General features: G+C 38.7%; 1 protein-coding gene across 2 annotated transcripts in view; it reads left to right on the top strand.

The window, feature by feature from the left end:
• LUZP2 (leucine zipper protein 2) overlaps nucleotides 1-20,007 on the top strand; it is a 458,806-nt gene that overhangs the window by 368,190 nt on the left and 70,609 nt on the right. For both annotated transcript variants that reach the window (XM_072793748.1, XM_072793749.1), the window contains exons 8-9: nucleotides 8,399-8,473; nucleotides 17,807-17,968. In XM_072793748.1, the coding sequence (XP_072649849.1) occupies nucleotides 8,399-8,473; nucleotides 17,807-17,968 (237 nt within the window). The remainder of the gene's footprint in view (nucleotides 1-8,398; nucleotides 8,474-17,806; nucleotides 17,969-20,007) is intronic.

Genomic DNA, 20,007 nt, shown 5'->3' with positions numbered 1-20,007 from the left:
ATGAAGAAAAAAAAAAGACAGAAAAGACAGAAAAGACAGAGAGATGGAAAGAAGCTGCAACCGAGCCATGACTGAGGTTGTCTACTCTGTAGATGTACCGAGGGCCTGTGTTGTCCAATTTAGCTTTTAAGTCGTTGGAGTAAAAGTAGCCCAGTGTGGTATATTTGGAGTCAGGCCGATTTGGTAGCAAAACTTCATTGTGGTTCGATGTTATTCTCTTTGATCCTTTTTCCTCACTAGTCAGACATGGTAATACTATACACCCCTTGGGGTTAATGATAAAATTTGGGAGGTAATATACAGGAATGGACCCATACCTGCCACACTGTGGTAATTTAAAAAACGGTATTTATGATTATTAAATGGCATTTATTCTTATGTAATAGCAGAGAGAGAGAATAAAGTGAAAATATAGATTGATACCAGATAAGAGAATATAGAGAAATATGAAAAATACCCATGAATACAGTAATACAGAAGCAGCAATTTTTTTGTACTTTATTTACACTCACAGAGTCTTTATTTATCTTACACTCACAATTATATAAGCAACAAGCCATTTATGTAGTTTGAAGGACCACTCATCATCCAGGATTTTAGCTAGTGTACGTTGAGCTGGTGGTACCCGCCTGAGAAAGTCACGGATTAGATAACGTACATTTCTTCTCCATCGCTTTCAGATTAAGAAGCGATTTTCATTACATGTTATATTGTGATCTGGAATCATTACTCCTAGGAATTATTGCCTCATAGAACATTTATGACAAAGACAAAATAGATTCATAGTAACTTAGGTTTTTACCTTCATGCAGTAAATACAGCAGTAAAGAAAAATGAGATGCTTGCAGGGCATATTTCTAAGCAGTGTATTCAATCCAGGTTTCTCTAGATCACAGAAACCTCCCAAGGCATCGGAGAAAAGGAATCATGTGATAGCCATCTTTCATGAAGGCGAAGGTGGCTTTATTTTCAGTGATAGCCCTGGTGGATAAAACCTCCAGACATTGTACAGAATCCTTTTGCAGTTTCTGGATGTGTGGCTTAGGGTCTAAGATTCATTAGCTGAGATCCAAAAAGCTGAGGAGGGTGCCAGGGAAGCAGCTAGAAAGTGCTGTCACGATTCCAAAGACCAATATAAGGAACAAAAGTCTGTAAGGAAATGTTTGGGCATTAAAGATGATTTGCCTGCAGCTACCATCTAGCCTCTAATGGTAAATAGTGGATGGGGGGAAACTCCGTCTCCCTCCTAAGCCTACGTCTTTTTCCCCTTTTTTCTTTGCTATCAGTTCTAGGTGCATAGGCAAGTGCCATTATATACTCAAGTTCTTTTATCCAGTAAAATGAATGATACAGTACATTCTCTATGAAATTCATCTAGCATAAAAATACACTTGAAAGGGGTAGTTTTCTGCCGAAAGCTTCCTTAGACTCATTGGCTACCATCCCCTACTCTTTCATTTGACTTTGGGTCCTTTATTGCATTTCTCTGAATACCTAGTAAGATTTTATTTTGTGCTGGAGACTGTCACTTACATGTCAGAGAGATTCTGAATTTTAGATTCTTTTGAAGATTGTTAGTTTTTGTCCAATAATGTAGCTAAAATGCTGGTGTCCACCTCGAGGTAGAGGTGGCATCACCCTTTGTCAGCGCTCCAAGATGGTATCCAGTACCTCTCACTTGACTGAGTTAATTAAACCTCCAAAAATCTGCCCCCTCCTCGGCCTCCCAGAATCTTAATCTAGGTTTTGATGTAGACGTTCTTGAGGTCGGCTCAAAGTAGACTTTATAGTAGCTCAGGACTCAGCAAACATTTTCGACAAGTGATCACATGATTGATACCTTAGTCTTCGGAAGCTATATGGTCTCTCTCGCAGCTCCCTAATTCCACTACGGTAACACAAATGTAGCTAGACACTACATAAATAAAGGTGGCTGTGCTCCAATAAAATTTTATTTACAGAAACAGGCAGTGGGCCAGACTTGGCCTTTGGGCCGTGATTTGCCAACCACCACTTTCCTGCATGGCTATTCATCTAAAGGCTGTTACTTTGTTGCCTGTGGTGTTAATAAGGCATATGGATGCTTCTAGAATGCTAATGTCCTTCTGCAGTGCTCAACCTCCCGTGTCTGTTCTGCTCTCAGCCACTTAACAGTTGCTTTGAGATTTGCCTCGTGTAATACATTGTCCTACCTATGTCCAGCCCAAGTCTCAGCCAAGAATTTGCAGGAACATCCCCACAAACTGACTTTTGGAACCCCTGCCCTTGCCCATGCCCCTCTTCCTCTGTTCTCCTTCCCTCTTCTACTCCAGGCGTTCAATCCGCCCCAAACTCTGATCTCTGCCTCCACAGCTCAGGGCAACTGCAGTGATCTGCTGGGGTCCAGCCCCTGCAGCTGGGTCAGTAAATGGCCCTCCGGCAGAAAGCTGGTCTAGTGACAGGTCTCACCTAGCAAGTTTTCCATAATCTGTGGTTCACCGCCTGACCTAATTAGCTCATGACTGTTTCTGGAGAAGGACTTGGCCAATACCAGTTACCATAAGCAGAAGGTTGGAATCTTTTCTTTTCAAATGACAGAAAATATAAATATCTAACGAGACTTTAATTAATGAACATGAATCATATGTACTCAGAGTAGTGAAAATGCAAGGTTCCTTTGATTTCAGGTGTTACCGGTATGATGGCAAAGTTTTCAAAGTCACCAGATCCTGTAATATACTTATTTGCTATTTTCTATGCTCTACTTTTTTCTCTAGTACAGTTTTAGCCTCAGGATGTTCTCTTTTATTCTAGAGATAAGGCTGTTATAACCGAGACTTAAGCATCCTCATATTACACTATCAAGAGAAAGGAAAAAAAAAAAAACATACTATCTGTTCACTCAGATGAAGAAGAAAGACCACTTTCATTCCAGATGTAAGGGATCACATCCCCATCACTGGAGCTCAGTGTTGAGATAATCTCTCCTAAAATACACTACTGACAAAGGGTGTGAGCCACCTTCCTCCAAAGTGTAGATGTTCTTGAGGAGAGAAAGGGAACCCACATCAAAGACACAATGACAAACTGATCGGGATAGATTTTCTTTAAATGGCCATGAGTGCTACATGCATATACACATGATGGCAATAGGATACTTATAAAACCTTGAATTTTGAGGGAAATTATATATGCCAGCTCTTCAAGGTTTAACATATAACCTTGACATATTAAAAGTTTTAATAGCACTTGTAACCGGATGTTATGCTAAGCTCCGTGCCTGTATAATTTGAGGTGCAGATTCGGTCCTTGTTACGTGTAATAGTCAATCAGTTCCACGTCTGTCAGTGTCACTGCCAACTTATTAATGTTGAAGCGAGGAGATATTGAATCAAAGAATCAAATGGCCAAAGATAATCTTGGTGTCACAACTTCCTACTTTTTTGAGGGTGAGTAGAAACAAATAGGAATTGTTGATTGCCTGCCTCCTAACTCTGTGGTAAAGTGGAATGTAGAGATGATGTTGGTGGCGGTGTAGGTGTCTATATTATATCTCTTGACTATTATCCACATCTTCTAGGTTGGTGCTGCTGAGCAGGGAACATGTGTGTCTTATGTACTAATAGATGCATTGAATCATACATAAAAATCCAGTCCTATCATTATCCTTTCACCAACTACCAAGTATATCCTACAGAGTACTTGAGACCATTTCTCTTATGACTCTATTATCCTCCATGGATGAAAGGTCTTAAACATGCAAAATTTCTCCAAGGGTCTGAGCCAATTCCAAACACTTTAAATCTAAAGGTCATCAGTAAATTTTGAGCACACGTCATTTAATATATGTGTATTTGTTAGTTGTAAATAGATTATATACATTCATATCTTTAGTGGTGAGGACCAGCTATGGATGCAAACTGCCTAAATTTGAATTCCAGATCTGTTATTGCCCAGCTGTGTGATCTTGAGCAAGGTATTTTATAAATCTGTATCTCAGTTTCTCATTCTAAGAGCATAGAAACAATGCTCTGTCCCAGATAGAGTTATGTGGAATGAATACAGAGAGAAAGAGTTCAGGTCCGTTATCATCATTGTTATCATATTATTCTTATACTATCATATCGTGTATGTTATAAGCATAAATAACATAGACGAGATTTAGAAAATGCATAAATATAAGTTCTAATATTTTATATAAGGATATTTTAGTATAAAAATTGTAGATTACAGAATATTTTATAATAGCACTTATTTTACGATGTTAACATTTGGAATTAAAATGAAGAATTTCTAATATGTTCACCTCACACTCTAATGGGACGTCTCTTAAACTCGCTGTCCATTATTTGCTGGAACACACCTGCGTGTTTTTATTGGTTGTAGAGCAATTGCATCTTATCAATAATAAAGCAGCAGAGCCATTGCTAGGGCTTCTGAAGCCTTCTCTCCTTGTTTTGCTGATGCCACCTTCAAACTTACTGCAATGTGGGCTGGGCCATTTCTTCCCTGCCCCTAAAAGACTCAGCTATTATAGTCCTTTACCAACCTATGTCCCTTATAAAGGAATCACAGTAGTCTTATTTAAGCTCTTTATTAAAACTTTGCAGGGGCCAGAACATTAGGAGGATGCTCTGTTCTGAATTCCCTACTCAGAGTCTATATACATACTTCCCTGATCCGGCCCTAGATGGGTCAGTGTAGTCTTTCCAGGCAGGAGGCCGTGCCAGGAAACACTTGGGGGTTGGGGGCGGACATTGTGCTCATATGCCTGTAGTGCTTCCTTTTCTTATGCTCCCATCAGAAGATGAAATAGCTGAGATTTTTGATAGCATTCACCATGGCTATAGATTCGTGTTTCTTAGAAGGGGGGAGAAAAGACAGTTTTTTGTGTGATATACAGCACTAATGTCTTCCTTTATAATCCAGCCCAATTTAAGTTAAATTCTTGAGGAAAATAGCAAGGAACAAATCCAGAAGCAAGACTGGATGGTGCAGCCAAACCAGCCTCCATTGTTTTGTGGTCTGTAAAAACCTGAAACTCTGAAGCAACATTTTTTTTTTAAGTAAATTAAGACTTATGATAGGGACTCTAGCTTCTAACTAGAAAGCTCAAATGAGAAAATGTACATGTATGAAAATTAAATGTCATAGTGTTTTGCCATTACTTTTATTAAGGAAGAAGGCACTCTGACTTCTCAGGTGACACACTTAATGTTTAGCAGTTACCATATGTAAATATGGTCTCACCCATATATGGAAAAGAAGAAATAGTGAAAGGGCTTATGAGGGAAAGGAGGGGAACTGAGTGGGAAATATTAGAGAGGGAGACTAACCATGAGAGCTTCTTAACTCTGGGAAACAAACAAAGGGTTGAGGAAGGGGAGGTAGGTCAGCAGATGGATTAGCTGGGTGATGGGCACTGATGGGATGAGCACTGGGTGTCATACTATAAGGTGGCAAATTGAATTTAAATTCAAAAAATTAATTATTACAAAAAAGAATTTCATAATGTGATGTTCACTTTACATGCTTGCCATTCATGTATGTTTTCAACCTGCGGACACAGATGATGTTTCCTGGCCTGAGAAGAATCAGTCCTTTCATAGAAACTTGTTCAGTGATTAAATGTGAATGAAAGCTGCTCAGAATCATGACTAGCTCCTCATAAGTCGCCCTATCTTTTATTTTACTGGAGTTAAATTGAGAAAACAAGTAGGGGCACCTGGATGGCTCAGTGGGTTGGGCATCTGCCTTTGGTCAGGTCATGATTCCAGGGTCCTGGGATTGAGTCCTACATTTGGCTTCCTCCTCAGTGGGGAGTCTGCTCTCTCTCCTCCCAACTTGTGCTCTCTCTCACTATCTCTCTGTGTGTGTATCTCTCTCAAATAAATAAAATCTAAAAAAAAAAAAAGAAAACAAATCAACTTGACTTAAAACAAACAAAATTTGGGAGGCATCTGGGTGGCTAGTGGTGGAGCCTCTGCCTTTGGCTCAGGTCATGCTCCCAGGGTCCAGGGATTGAGTCCTGCATTGGGCTCGCCACAGGGAGTCTGCTTCTCCCTCTGCCTGTGTCTCTGTGTCTCTTATGAACAAATAAATAAAATATTTTTTTAAATACAAATAAAATTTACTATATAGTAAAATATTCTGTCTTTTATGTGTCTTCTGATAGATTCACATCCATAGAACTATTATTATTTAATGAAATTTTATAGCTACTATATATGCATCCGGTAGCTCTTCCTTCCCAAACTAGCACCAACATATGATAATATATGTCAGTATCTACAATTCCTTTGATTATTTTCCTTATTCTTCTTATAACCTTCTGTCTTCTAAGATCTCTCGGCTAGATTTTACCAGGTTCAATGAGTCCTTAGAAGAGGTAAATACTTAAAATCCTGGGAATAGCTTTCAAAGGCATATTTTTTATTTCTGTTGGAATTCATTCTATCTGCCCTAAAACAAGTTTCCTGGATTGCTATGTTACTGAGCAATCTGGGTCATTCTTTAGTAGGGATCCTCTAGGATGAATGACAGGATTTGGGCTGAAATCCTCCAAGGGAGGAAAACAGGCCAAGGCAGGAAGTCCTATCCCTATGCAGACCCCTCTGGACTGCAGGGAACTGATGGTGGCATCCTGAGGAGAGTGGCTGCCCACCAAAGAGGACCTGAGAAAGAAAATAGCATGAGAACCTGGGGGTGGGGGTGGAGTGAGACATGAGGACTTGCTGGGCAGCATGGCAGTTCCTTCAGATGGTCACTAGAATGTAGACTGAGGCTAGTACAGACACGCTCACTCCCTTTCCCCAACTTCTGAGGACCTAGCCCATAACAAGTGGGAGTGTGGGTTGGCCCACTACCCCTCTCCATTGTCCCTAACTCCTATCCTTGGCTGAGGACACAGCGAGAGATAGAAGAGACATCCTTCTCCTTCCATCCATTGAGGCTCAGTCCTGTGGACAGAAGCTGGCTTAGGCAGGGCCAGTGGTGGCCAGGGACAGTCCCAGTGTGAGTCTTGAGTGCTCAGTGGTTGAGGAAGGTCGATGGCCCCAACGCAGCAGCAATGCACAGCGGGTAGGATGGCATTAGTGAAGGGTTAGGGATGTGAGACTGAGGCCTGTGGCCCCAAGGTCTTCACAGTGTGGGGTTCGGTGGTGGGAAGATAGGAAAGATAGAGACAAACAGGGCCAAGGTGAATACAGGTGGGGGCCTAGGACTCAGAGCTTGTTGGTTTTCTTCCACTTATGGATACCTTCATATTGGAAGTCCACTTTCTCTGTTTTTTTAGTTCAAAATTTTATTTTTAAGCATATACATTTATAAATACACATGTGATATATTTTATATACATGGATTAGGTAGCTATTAAGTGATAAGCCTTCTGCTGTCAACTTTTCCAGGTGAATTCAGTCTCCTTCCCCAACAAGACCATGAGGAAGATCTTCCATTCTTTACAGTTTGAGATTATTTTCATTGGCTAAATGTAGGAGACAGGGAAAGGCCAGGGGTATAGAGAAGTTCTGAAACCTGAGAGGAGGCAGGTTCTTCTGCAAGTCCTTTAGGAGTCTGCTGAGCATCTTCTAGATATAAATACATCTTCCAGATCTGAAGCCATTGCTCTTTTTTAACAGAACAGTTATGGCATTTGCAAAGGTACTGGGATATGGTAGGATAGAGATGTGTGTTGGATTAAACCTCAATAATAAAAAGAATGAACGCTATTACACTAGTCTGTTCAGACTGCCATAGTATAAGCCACAGACTGGGTGACTCAAACAACAGAAATTTATTTTCTCACCATTCTAAGGGCAAGAAATCTGAGATTAAGGTGCTGGTAGATGTGGTTTCTCATGAGGGATCTTCCTCGCTTACAGATGGTGCCACTTGAGTCCTCACATTGGCTTTACTCTATGTGAACATGGAGAGAGAGAGAGATTTCTGGTGCCTCTTCTTATCAAGACATGAGTCATATGGGATTAGGGCCCCACACCTAATTACCTCCCTAAAGGCCCTGTCTCCAAATACAACCACATATCGGGAGGGGGTTCGTTAGACCTTCAATATATGAATTTTAGGGAAATCTAATCCAGTGTAGAACAACTGGAAACATAGCTGACATAAGAAGTCAAAGTATATTCAGGGCCTTGAGCTGGAACTTTGCAACTAGATATTTTGGTCCAGTGAAGAATGTAGTACATATTAATTAATCCAGAATGCACCATTTTCTGAAAGCTTAATCAAAGGTTATACAGTATTTTTAAACTGAATTCTAAATAGATTTCACAAAGTATTTTTTTTTTATTCTTTGCAATGAATGAAAGATGCTTAAAAAAAAAAAAAAAGAAAGATGCTTAAAGTGAAAAGGAGCATTATAGAATTTACTAAGAAGGTTTGCCTCCCTTTCATTTTACAGGCCCAACAACTTACTGAATTGGAACGAAAATTAGCTGTGGCCAAAAATGAGCTGGAGAAAGCAGCTCTTGACCGGGTAAGTTTACATCTATGAGTCCTCATAGCTTCAGTTTTAGCAGACGAAGCTAGAGTAGACCCATTGCTTCACCTGATTTATCAATGCACTTCCGGATGCTGTACCTGGAAGATGGTTATAGAATCCGTGAGTTCAAAAAATGTGGAACCCAAATCTTTCCTCCTTTTTGCTGCTATCGTAAATTGACTCAAGGTTCAGCCTTGTGAGTTCATGACTTTTCATTTTCCACCTTACGAGTACATGTATTCTGTAACACCATGAATAAACACGCTGTAAGGGCCAGCAAAGATGCCAGATTAACCCTGCATGAATGAGTCATGGAACACATGGAAGTAGTCATTGACACTTTTTATTTTGGAAATCTTAAATCAGAGTTCTGGAGGTAGAATCATTAAAGAAAGTAGCACTTCTAACCAACTTTGTTCATATAAAAATATTGCAAGAGGGAGTGACCATCCATCTTTATAACAGCTTTTCTTAAATATAATTCACATACCATAGAAGTCACATTTTTAAAGTTGACAAAGTTGTGCTACCATCACCCCTAATTCCAAAAAAATTTTCTTAAATGCTTTTTATCTCCTTTATTTCATTTGGTTTTATTAATCACTCATTGTGTTACAAATGTGTATGCTCAGGATAAACCACAATTCCCACTTGATGTTGACCGTTTCCTTTCAGTGTTCTTCATATGAAACACACATGGAGAACAGGCAATTGGCATATGGAAAGGGAAATAGGGAGAAATTGATTATATAATTCAGAATTACTGTTATGCTAGACTTTGACAAAATTTCTAAACACCTCTCATTCTTTTTTTTCATTTTTAAATCAACTTTATGAAGTTTAAGGAAATAAACATTTCTTTATTCTTTAGTTCACTCAAAAGGGGAGGATGACTTTAAAATAATCTCTTTGTTTACTCATGCCAATTTATTAAATATCCAGTGTAATTTTCTGTAATACTGAGAATATATGTCTAGCACATATTAATACAGGAAACTCTGAGAACTCAGTCATAGTATTTCAGACTTGAGAAGACAAACAACACATTTTTCTCAATCAAAAGAATGGAAAATCTGTGCCAAAGGAACAGGGCCATCCAGGAGTAATCTGTATTTTACTAAGCCTTCAACACATCCTCTGATAAAGATCAATTCTTGATTAGGTTGGAGTTAGCAGCCATCATCCTATCTAACACTGGAAAGGTAGACCCTCACTTGTGGAAGATATCCTCTGGAAATTTTTTGGTTTATTTATACACAGTGTTTGACATGTAATAAAATTGTTTCTAGATGTGTGGAGAGGAAATACAATCTGATCAGTATACAGAAAGAGAACAAGGAAAGCACAACTGAAGCTGATTCAGATATTGGAATGAGAAAAAAGATGATGGTTGTGTGTGTGTGTGTGTGTGTGTGTGACAATAGAGGAAAGTAGACAAAACAAATAAAAAGATAAAATTTTTCACTAGACTTGGAATCTATTAAAAAAATCAAGTCGATATTGTAGAACTAAATAATGCAAAGCATCTAACTGAGACTTTAACTTTGTTCAGTAGCTGATTAGATAATCGGACATAATAGAACTGAAGACATATAAGGAAAATTAATATCAAATACCTTTAGTAACATAGAGAAAGTACAAACAAATGGAACATAAACAGAAAAAATAAGAAATGTATATTAACCTTAAAATTTTTAAGTATTTATAATTGTTGTCCCAAAAGAATGACAAACAGAAGCAATATTTGTAGAGATAAAGACTTAGAATTTTCCAAATGGGAAATTATAGATGAGTCCAAGAGACAGATCTCACCATCCTACATCAGTATGTATACAGCAATATTCCTTAAAATTGTATATGGATTTTTAAAAGTATACTTAAGACCCAGGCACTTTTTAAATTCTACTATATTTCAGTACAATTTATTAACAAAAGGTGCTTAACTAAGAAAAATAAAAATGTGACTAAAACCAGTGAGATGTCATCTCAACACCATCAGACTGGTACAAATTAAAAAGTCTAATGATACCAAATCCCGATAAGCTAGTGGTGGGAGTGTAATTATTAAATCAGTGTTTAAATGTGTGTATCCTGGGATTTACACTTATCCCCATGTGGTTGGAGACACGCATAAGAACATGAAATACAACAATTTTTGTATTAATAGCATATTGAAATAATTTAAGTGCTTACTCTTAGCATTAGCATATACATTTCCTACATGTTCCATACTCATATTTTCAAATAGTAATCAAAATTTAATTTTGATGAATAAATACAAAGACTTTATAACGGTATTAACACATCTGTAGCATACTGTTGAGTAAAAAGAATCAGAATTAGATATATGGTATTTAATAATTGTTCAAATACACAAATCACATTTTTTGGATTATATATCATATAAATAGGTAAAATAGAAAAATACATGCAAATTCAAGAACCCATTGCCTTTGGGGAAAGATGGAGTAAAATCACACTAAGGGTGCTTAAAACTACCTCTCCTGTTTCCCAAGTGTTTCATTTTCCTATAAATGTATGGATGCAGATAGTCTTTAATTTACACACACACACACACACACACATAGTTTGTACACACTACATGCATGCCTCATTTGGTATATACATTAGGTGTACGTAGCACATGTGTGCATATATTACCAATATGTATATGCATGCTATATGTATTTTATTAAAGTATAATAAATATCACATATGACAAAAATATAATATAAACGTGAGGCTTTTCAGTATTTAATTCAGCTTGCTATTTACCTGATACTTGTTATAATTGTTATATTGTTCTCTGTATGCCCCTGTATTTTTAAAAATGTTATTTTAAACCATGAAGAAACTGTGCTATCTGCTGTCAAGAGCCTTCCGTTTCTGTGATCACTGCTTACCAGTCGTTTTACTTAAAAAAATTAAGCAAGTAAGATCATAGACTTACTTTGCAATAATATGCTGCGTACGTTTATTTAGCTGCTTTGTAAGGAAAAGAGATTGCCTCCTAGCCACAGGGTAAACCATGGGTGTTTTGATACGGGTTAGAGGAGATAGAATTTTTCGGGTAGACTCCTCCTGGAGTCCTTATGGTATCTCCTTGCTTAAATAACAACTAAATATTTTAACCACTCGATTCCTTTGTCATCATCTTATTTCATATTTTCCAAGTATTTAAGATCCTGTTTAGGATTTTAAAGAAAGCCTGCATGCCATTTTGTAGACTAGACCAAGTAAAATTCATCTTGCCATGATTCCAGCTTTACGAGATTTATTTTAATTTATGTGAAAAATAAGTTTATACTAATCTATGTTAATCTCTGACTCTATCCAACTCATGCTACATAATATAACTTTTTAAAAAGGGACACGATTCTCTATAGAGTTGGGAGAATCAGAAAGTCAGAGATACATATAAATCCTAAAATTCAACTAGACCATTTTTTTTAATCCTTTCTCCAACATCCCTGCCACAATCTCTATGAGATACTCTAAATCCTAGGAAGACATTGGATTTCTGGGATCCCAAGGAAGCCCAGCCTCCTTTGATTTTTTAGCAGCTCTGACTGTTGGAATGTACCCCCCTTCCGTTAAATCTTTTCCCTGATTTGACTTCACACGATCCACTCAGTCAGGTTCGAAATGCCATTCGTGTGACCCCCACGTGGTCAGATCTAGGGGAAACAGAAAACATGTTGGGTGCGTGCTGTAGAGTTCCACAGCTCTCACAGTATGTTGCATGCCAAAAATTAGGAAATAATTGTTTGTGGAGCTAGGAAGTCTCAGAAGCACAGAGGGTGAGTGCATTATAAGTACTTGCGGGTTGTACAAAGTGCAGTAGTCACATAATATGTCACGAGCAAATTATAATTTAGCCTGAGTCACAGAACTCCAGGTTGACTGAGGGTTTTCCTCCTTCCTCTTACCCATTGTATGCTTTTCTCCACCCCATCTCTACCCACTCCCCACTCGGGTGTGCCTAGCCCACACCATGCCACAGTCTGGATTTAGCACAAGAGCCTTTATGTTGCAGTGTTTAAATAAAGGTTTCCAGAATCAGCCTGCCTTTCTTCAGTCACAACTCTCCCACCGAATGGCCGTGTTCGAATTCCTCAGACTCATTATGCATCACTGCAAAATGGAATAATAATAATAATAATAATAGTAATAATAATAATTAATAATAATAAAACTTACTTTATAAAGGTGGTGAGAAGATTATATGCATCCAACAAAGTAAAGGACTAAGAAGTCTTGGCACATGGAAAACCCTCAGTAAGCGTAGTAATTATTAACGTCAATGACTGAGATTGGAGAGACTGCCTGTTTGTGTTAACCATTTTTCTCTTTAGCCTTCCAGATCTTGTCATTCCTTTTGCTACAGTAAACTATAAAAGCATTTCATTTTACTAGAGGTCAGTTTCAACAAATCCCTTGTACCATATGTATGAGGCTCATAAGCTGGGGTCATAAAGGCAGGTAGAAATAGTAGCTCACTTCAAAATGGAGAAAAACTACACTTTAATGAAATTGCTCACTACCTCTCTCCATCATCTTTATATGAGATTTTTTACTCTCTTCAGGTGCCTAGCTAGCTCCAAATAACCTTAAATACTTCATAAATATTACGAAAACATCTTTGCGCTCTAACTTGGCTCTCATGACATATTTAATAAAAGAGATTTCAGTTTACTATCACAACATAAACAAAAATAATCCGAAGATCTAAGAATCAAGCTTGGTTTTCCAAACAATCAATTATTTATTTGGCAATATCTTATGAATTATAGGAAGCCTCAGCTACTGGAATGTAAAAACAGCTTTATAGTGTGGAAAACTATCTCTCAAACTTTCATATTAAAAAAAAAAAAACTTTTTTTTTTTTTTTTTTTTTTGTCTGTTGAATCTGACCATCACACAATTTTGCTCTGGAAAGCATGCATGATTTACATACATATTAAAGATGACACGTGTTGGGGGCACCTGGGAGGCCCAGTCAGTTCAGCATCTGACTCTGGGTTTCAGCTCAGGTCATGATCTCAGGGTCGTGGGATCCAGCTCTGGGGGGTCTGCTTGAGATCCTTTCCCCCTCTCTCTCCCTCTGCTCCTCTCCCTGCTCCTGTGTGCATACTCTCTAAAAAAACAAATAAATAAGTAAAATCATAAAGAAAAAAAAAGAAAAAGATGACAGAGTGTGAGGCAACCTACACATTCCCAGGACTAAGTAGTAAAAGAATAAGAACTGGCTTTGCCATGTGTGTCCGACACAGAGGTTGAGCGTCATAAGCAGCTATTGATTAAGTGGGTAAATGAAGATCTAATTTCATAACTCAATGAACTTGCTATTTATTCTACATACAAGGGACCTAGCACTTATCTAGATAGAGAATCAAAAATGTCAAAGTGACCATACAAGATTCATAGAGCTGCTTTCGTGGCCAAAGTAAAAGTTAGGGAAAAGCCTTGGGATTCACAGCCCTTTGTGGTCTTTCCAAGCCAGCAGTTAATCCATACCCAGATCTCTCTGAGGACCTCACATCTTCGTGGAAATGAATTAAGAGGAGGGGGAATAATATCTTGTGAATTTTTATCTGTTAGGAGACAAGAAAGAAGGGGCACAGTTGTCTTTGCAAGGTATATCCTGTTGTTCCCAGAAAAAAATGCATTTTCTGAGAAAAATACTTGCCTACAGACACATGAACAATTACCTTCTAAATCTCGGACCCATGTTAAGATCATATATGTACACAGTAATTCCTTTTAAACTTTGCATATTATATAGCAGAAGCATTAGTATTTTATTTACTTTTCTAATGATTAATTTATTTACTTTAGAGAGAGAGAGAGCAAGTGAGGGGAGGGGCAGAGGGAGAGAATCTTCAAGCAGACTCCCCGGTGAGTGTGGAGCCCCACGTGGGGCTCAATGTCATGACCTGTGAGATTATGACCTGAACCAAAACCAAGATTCAGACACTCAACCGATTGAGCTACCCAGGTGCCCCCTAAGTGGAAGTTTTCTAATAGATATTTGGAAAAGGGGCTCATAGGCACAGGAAACAGCAAGTGTGAAGGCTCTAAGAAGCAAATACATTGGGAATCTTTGATGGTCTATAAGTAAAAAGAGGTTGAGGTAATCAGGTTCTTCCTTAAAAAGTTTTGCATCTTACTACTCTGTGGCAAAGCAAGTGAGAAACGGGGTCTGAGGCAAGGAGGAGAAAGGCAGGGCAAAAACGAGACTGACCCTAGGAGGGAATAGGTTGTAAGATCTTGGACAAAGTGTACTCTGTACAGTTTATATCGTATTTCATCAGGTGACATCTTGTTACAGTGAACTTCCAAGTGAGCAGTAACCTGTGATTTCAAACCAGACCACAGCTAGCAGTAGAAATGGAAACATAATGATGTCGTGGTGCAACCTCATTGTCTGAGTCCTGCTTATGGAACTGGGTCATCTCGAACCTGAGTAGCGTCAGTGCCAGGCTCTGTTGAGTCAGAGGAACTAACTGAAAGCTGTTTTTGTGGTGGAAAGCGGAGCAAATTAGGGCAGGGTGGCTCGCAGCAGTATGTGATCTCTGGCAGGAAAAATCTACGATGTGATCAAGGAACGGAGGTGGAACCTAAGGTAGGAGGCCAAGTTGTATGCTCGTGGTCCAAAAAAGAAATAAAATCAGGGGCCAAGAGACTTAAGCATCAGTTGAAACACAAGAGCAGAGATAGCTAATGACCATGGCCAGGAAAGGTGAGACGCTGGAGGGTATGTCTGTGGGATGTTGACTCTGGCATCTGGGATGGTCCTGACCATGCCAGGACACCAGTGGAACAGATGAGATGATCGCACCAAGTTCAGATGATTAAAAATATAGTAGCATATGTGCACATTCTTGCGTATTGTTCCATTGGAAAGTTGGTCTTCCCTGAACAGCATTTACTGAAAATCGATGTTCTAAGCAAATTAAGCTGATGCAGTTCATTCTTTATTTTCACATCCAAGTTCAACCATTACTCAGAAATTTGTTCATCATGGAAACATAGACTGTAAACCTGTTACAGATACATGCATAGTGTATGTAGAGGAGCCAAGATATGAATGCAGGGAATAAAATAACCATCGTTACCTCCTGCATGATCTGAGATGATTGAACATCTACACTTCAAAGCCACGTTAACTTTGGGTCTGGGCCCAAACTTGCCTGACTCTGTCGCATTAACTCTATTTCCACTGAGTTCTGTCTCACTGTAACATGTGAGACAGAAAACGTGTCTAAATTGTCCAGTGCCACCTGGGCTATTTCTCCCCTGACCCAGTGCCATGATGTCCTATGCTGTAGTGCGAGAAGAGAAGAGTTAGCCATGATTATAACAAACCACCCATAGGGAGAGAAATCTGAACTATTATTTATTTTCATTGACAGAGTTTGTCACTTTCTTTCCCTGGCATAAAGAAACAACATTTTCACCTAAGTGTTTGTCATTTACTCAAAAAACTTTCTGGCGAGTCCCTTCTACTGCATCAGGAATTAGGTTAAGTCCTAAATACACAGTTCTGAACAAAATAGGCAACTTGCCTGTGTACATAAAAATTTAGAGACAAATTATATGAAGAAAACAAATAATAGATTGAAATTACTGGGTTGGATGAAGACAAGAATTCAGGGGCTCAGGCAAGCAGATAAAAGGGTCCACTTTGAGTGAAAGATCATCATTTAGCTTAGCCCTGCCCTGTCCACTTACCAACATTCCTCCACCCTAGTTCTTATCAGATTTTTATGTCATCCTAGACACCTTGTCAGGGCAATATGAATAAGAAGGCAATACATGTCGGTCCTATTTCTTATGTGTTCCCAGTTGCTGCTCTTACTGATGCTTTTTGTTGCTTATTTTTTAATCTCTTGCCCAGATCAACTAGATTTCTTAACTTGCCGTTCTTCTAGAAAAAAAACATTCTTTCTCATCTTAAAGATAAACCTTATCATATACCACACAAGAATAGAAAGCTCAGAGGTAGACATTGGGAAGGATCTAAGTCATGGTCGCTACTCTTCAGGAGAGAGGAAATAGGAGCAGATGCTATATGAGGGTGTGTATTCCTGGCATAGACTGTAGAAGAAGACTGTAGAAGAATACTACCTCCACAGGAGGACAGCAGACGTTGCTGCTTCACTGACCCCTGGGTCCACTGCGAGGGTACGCTCCACATGTGCCAGTTTGTCCAAGGGTCTTGGCCCCAGTGATCTCTTCATCTCTCTTGTCCCAAAGGCTACACCTCATGTCTTGAAATGAATGATTATGTGGCATTTTCTTATTTGGGCCTACATCCATGACCTTTGTTATGCCTGAATGACCATAAGGTTTTCTAAAAGTTGTGTGTCTCTCTCCATTTTGGCACTGAGGGATCTCTCTCTGTCATTTGTACCAGCTTTGTATTAGTATTATTTATTATTATTATTATTATTATTATTATTATCATTACTCTATCAGCACTTAAAAATATTTTTAGCAGTGGAATCTGGAAGATGGGAGTTACAGATGGTTGTCTACAGTAGTTCAGTCTGCCTTGTGATATAAACCGGAAAAAAATTCTGGAAACCTCGAACTTTAATTGTGTCAGAGTAAATTAGTAATAAAGATACCAGTTCTACAGATGTTAGAAAGCATAAAGTTATTTCTTGCCTGTGAGAGAGCTTGAAATATTGTGAAATCCTATGCAAATATAAGAAGGTGTAAATAATAGAATTTATGATCACATCAGATTAATTCCCTCCACTTAACAAGGCCCACAGGAAATAAGTGTTTTATTAGAAACAAAATTGGTATTTTTCCAATCTGTGCGCAAATTGAGTGGTGCTACAGACTACTCTGAGAAACACAGGTGCCTACATTGCTGGGGGGAATGATTTGTAATAAGAGAGATTGATACCAATAGAGAGGTGATAGGTTTAGGGGGATCCCTGGGTGGCTCAGCAGTTAAGTGTCTGCCTTCGGCCCAGGGTGTGATCCTGGAGTCCCGGGATCGAGTCCCGCGTAGGGCTCCCTGCATGGAGTCTGCTTCTCCCTCTGCCTGTGTCTCTGCCTCTCTCTCTGTGTCTCTCATGAATAAATAAATAAAATCTTTAAAAAAAAATGTATCATGAGACACAGTAACTCCTAACAGACTGAGTGTGCATTACACCGTGTGTCGTAGCGGTGTTTAGAAGTCAGGCGATGACCTTCGGCGTTAGCATGGGGAATGAGTGAGTGTAGGCAAGGAGGACAGAGAGACTCAAATCAAAAAGAACAACTGGATCCACATGTAAAAGTTGTCATCTCTCTTTTTTCCCCCCGCAGGACTCACAGCTGAAAGCAATGAAAGAGACTGTCCATCTCTGCCTGTCAACTGTGTTCCGTAATCAGCCTCCCCCTTTGAGTCTGACCAGGTCAAATCCAACTCAGATGCCAGTTCCACCTGGGTCAGTTGGCCCTCTGATTTCTGATGCAAGTAGAATGCAGGTACACTTTAGTCATGCTTTCAAAGTATAATCAAGTAATGCGCTGTCGTCATACTTCATTCTATGTGCTCATCAGAGTGGATCCCAGTAAGAAACCAAATTCATTGAAAGATTAGGAAATAGATGGAAGACAGTAACTCTTTGTAAAGTCTCTGTGGTCACGTGGAAAACACTGGAAGACAACATTTGTTTTAGAGAGCCAGCTGTTTTTTTTTTTTTTTAGCCAGAATTGCCTAATTATAAAAATAATTATCATTATTATTCAAAATCATTTTTAAATAATATTTTAACAGTATGATTTTGATTTATTCGTAATAATTATGATCATCTAATAATATAATTTAATAACATAATACTTGATATATCATTTGATGGGATTATTATTCATAATGCTTTCATGATAATGATACTTACTATTTTATAATTAAGAGAAAACATCTTATATTACATACCGGTATATACCAGAGATCTCATATGGAAAATACTTTCTCCTAGGGTATAACACTCATCTTTACAAAAGTGGATACTTGTTTTAAAAATTAGGGCCACAGTTTTCAACACCTTCCTGACCCTGTGACTCTCTTGGGATCCTTTTTTTTTTTTTTTTTTTTCTTGGGATCCTTGTAAGGAAATCCTGACAGTTAGGACTCACCCCAAACCTATTAAATTCTTTCTGGTTGGGCTCTAGACATCAACAGGTTTTAAAAGCTCCCCAGGAGATTCTTGAGAACCACTGAATCCAGCAAGAGTCTCTCCAGCTCCCACCACCACCCTACTTTCCACCGGGCCAAGGAGCATGTGTTGCTTTCACGTTTCGGTCCTCAGAATCTTCGATTTACAGGCTCTACATTTAAATAAACCCCAACACTCTGAAATAGTTATTGCAGCAAGTTGAGTTTTAGGCAATATATTTGAAAGCACTGACTCTCTCATCACTTGCCTTAGGACCACCTGCTGTTAAAGTGAGCATCGCAGATGCCAGTCCGACTCCTGCAAATCTTTGCAGTGGGCCCAGAAATACCTGAGAACCCCCGCTGCAGTTACCCAGTGATGCAGTACATTTGGGGCTTTCTTGCTGCTTATTCTGATTCCCTACACTTGAATTAAAAGGGGTGTGGACAAATGGCAGTCTAGAGAAATGGTATTTTCAGAATCAAAAACAAGAGGGGGGAAAAATGTAATGTGTTTTTTATCTGTGACTAATCAATGCACGGACTGCACAGATTTAGTCCGTATAATCTCTTGCTTCTCTGTCAAAAATCATTTAAAAACATATAGTTTCATTTCATCTTACTCTCTTTCTGCTGTGTACCCTGAAGGTCTCTAAAACTGTGTAGGCCAGTATTTTTCTCCTTTACTTTTTTTCCTGCCTCTTTGGAAACTCTAGGTCTAAAGTGTTTGTTTGCTCAACCAAATGCAGGGGAGAAAGTTGCATAATAATATATTTGTTATGTTTAGGAAACTCCTGAAGAAATTGAAACTGGTCACTGGTAAAGTGCCAAGCCTCTCACAGAGTGTCACCCACCTACCAAGAAGCCACACCCTGCCTCCTTAGTGTTGGTCTAAGGGAAGAGCAAAGGTTCGGCCTCATTAAGTCTGCTGACTCTGGGCAAAGCACTTTGTAATTCTATGGGCACACACGATACTTGTCTCCAACTCAAAATCTGTTTGTTTAGGCCCAATTAAAACTGGGCTCCTTATGACCCGAATGTGTGGAGGAAATTACTGATTGTTACTTTAACTGATTTACGATGAATAAATGTATGTCCTGTCACTGAAATAAATAATTAATATTTATTATTTCCCTTGGCTTTCACAGAAAAAGAAAAAAAGGTAGGAAGCATTTAGATGAGCCTGGTTTAGGAGTTGCTCATTTCTCAAAAAGCAATAACAGAAAAATCCAATTGTTTAAGATAAAGTTCAATAAATCCAAGCTGATGTACTCTAGAGCATTCTGTTTTATGGATTAGCATTAAAAGCTTCTCTAGTGTTTATGTTTTGCCCACATTCTTTATCTTTTCATTAGTGGTGGAAATTGTA

This window comes from Canis lupus, chromosome 23 (genome assembly GCF_048164855.1).
Source record: "Canis lupus baileyi chromosome 23, mCanLup2.hap1, whole genome shotgun sequence".
Lineage (NCBI taxonomy): Eukaryota > Metazoa > Chordata > Mammalia > Carnivora > Canidae > Canis > Canis lupus.
Note: the sequence above shows the minus strand (reverse complement) of the source record. Positions and strands in the feature narration are given on the sequence as shown.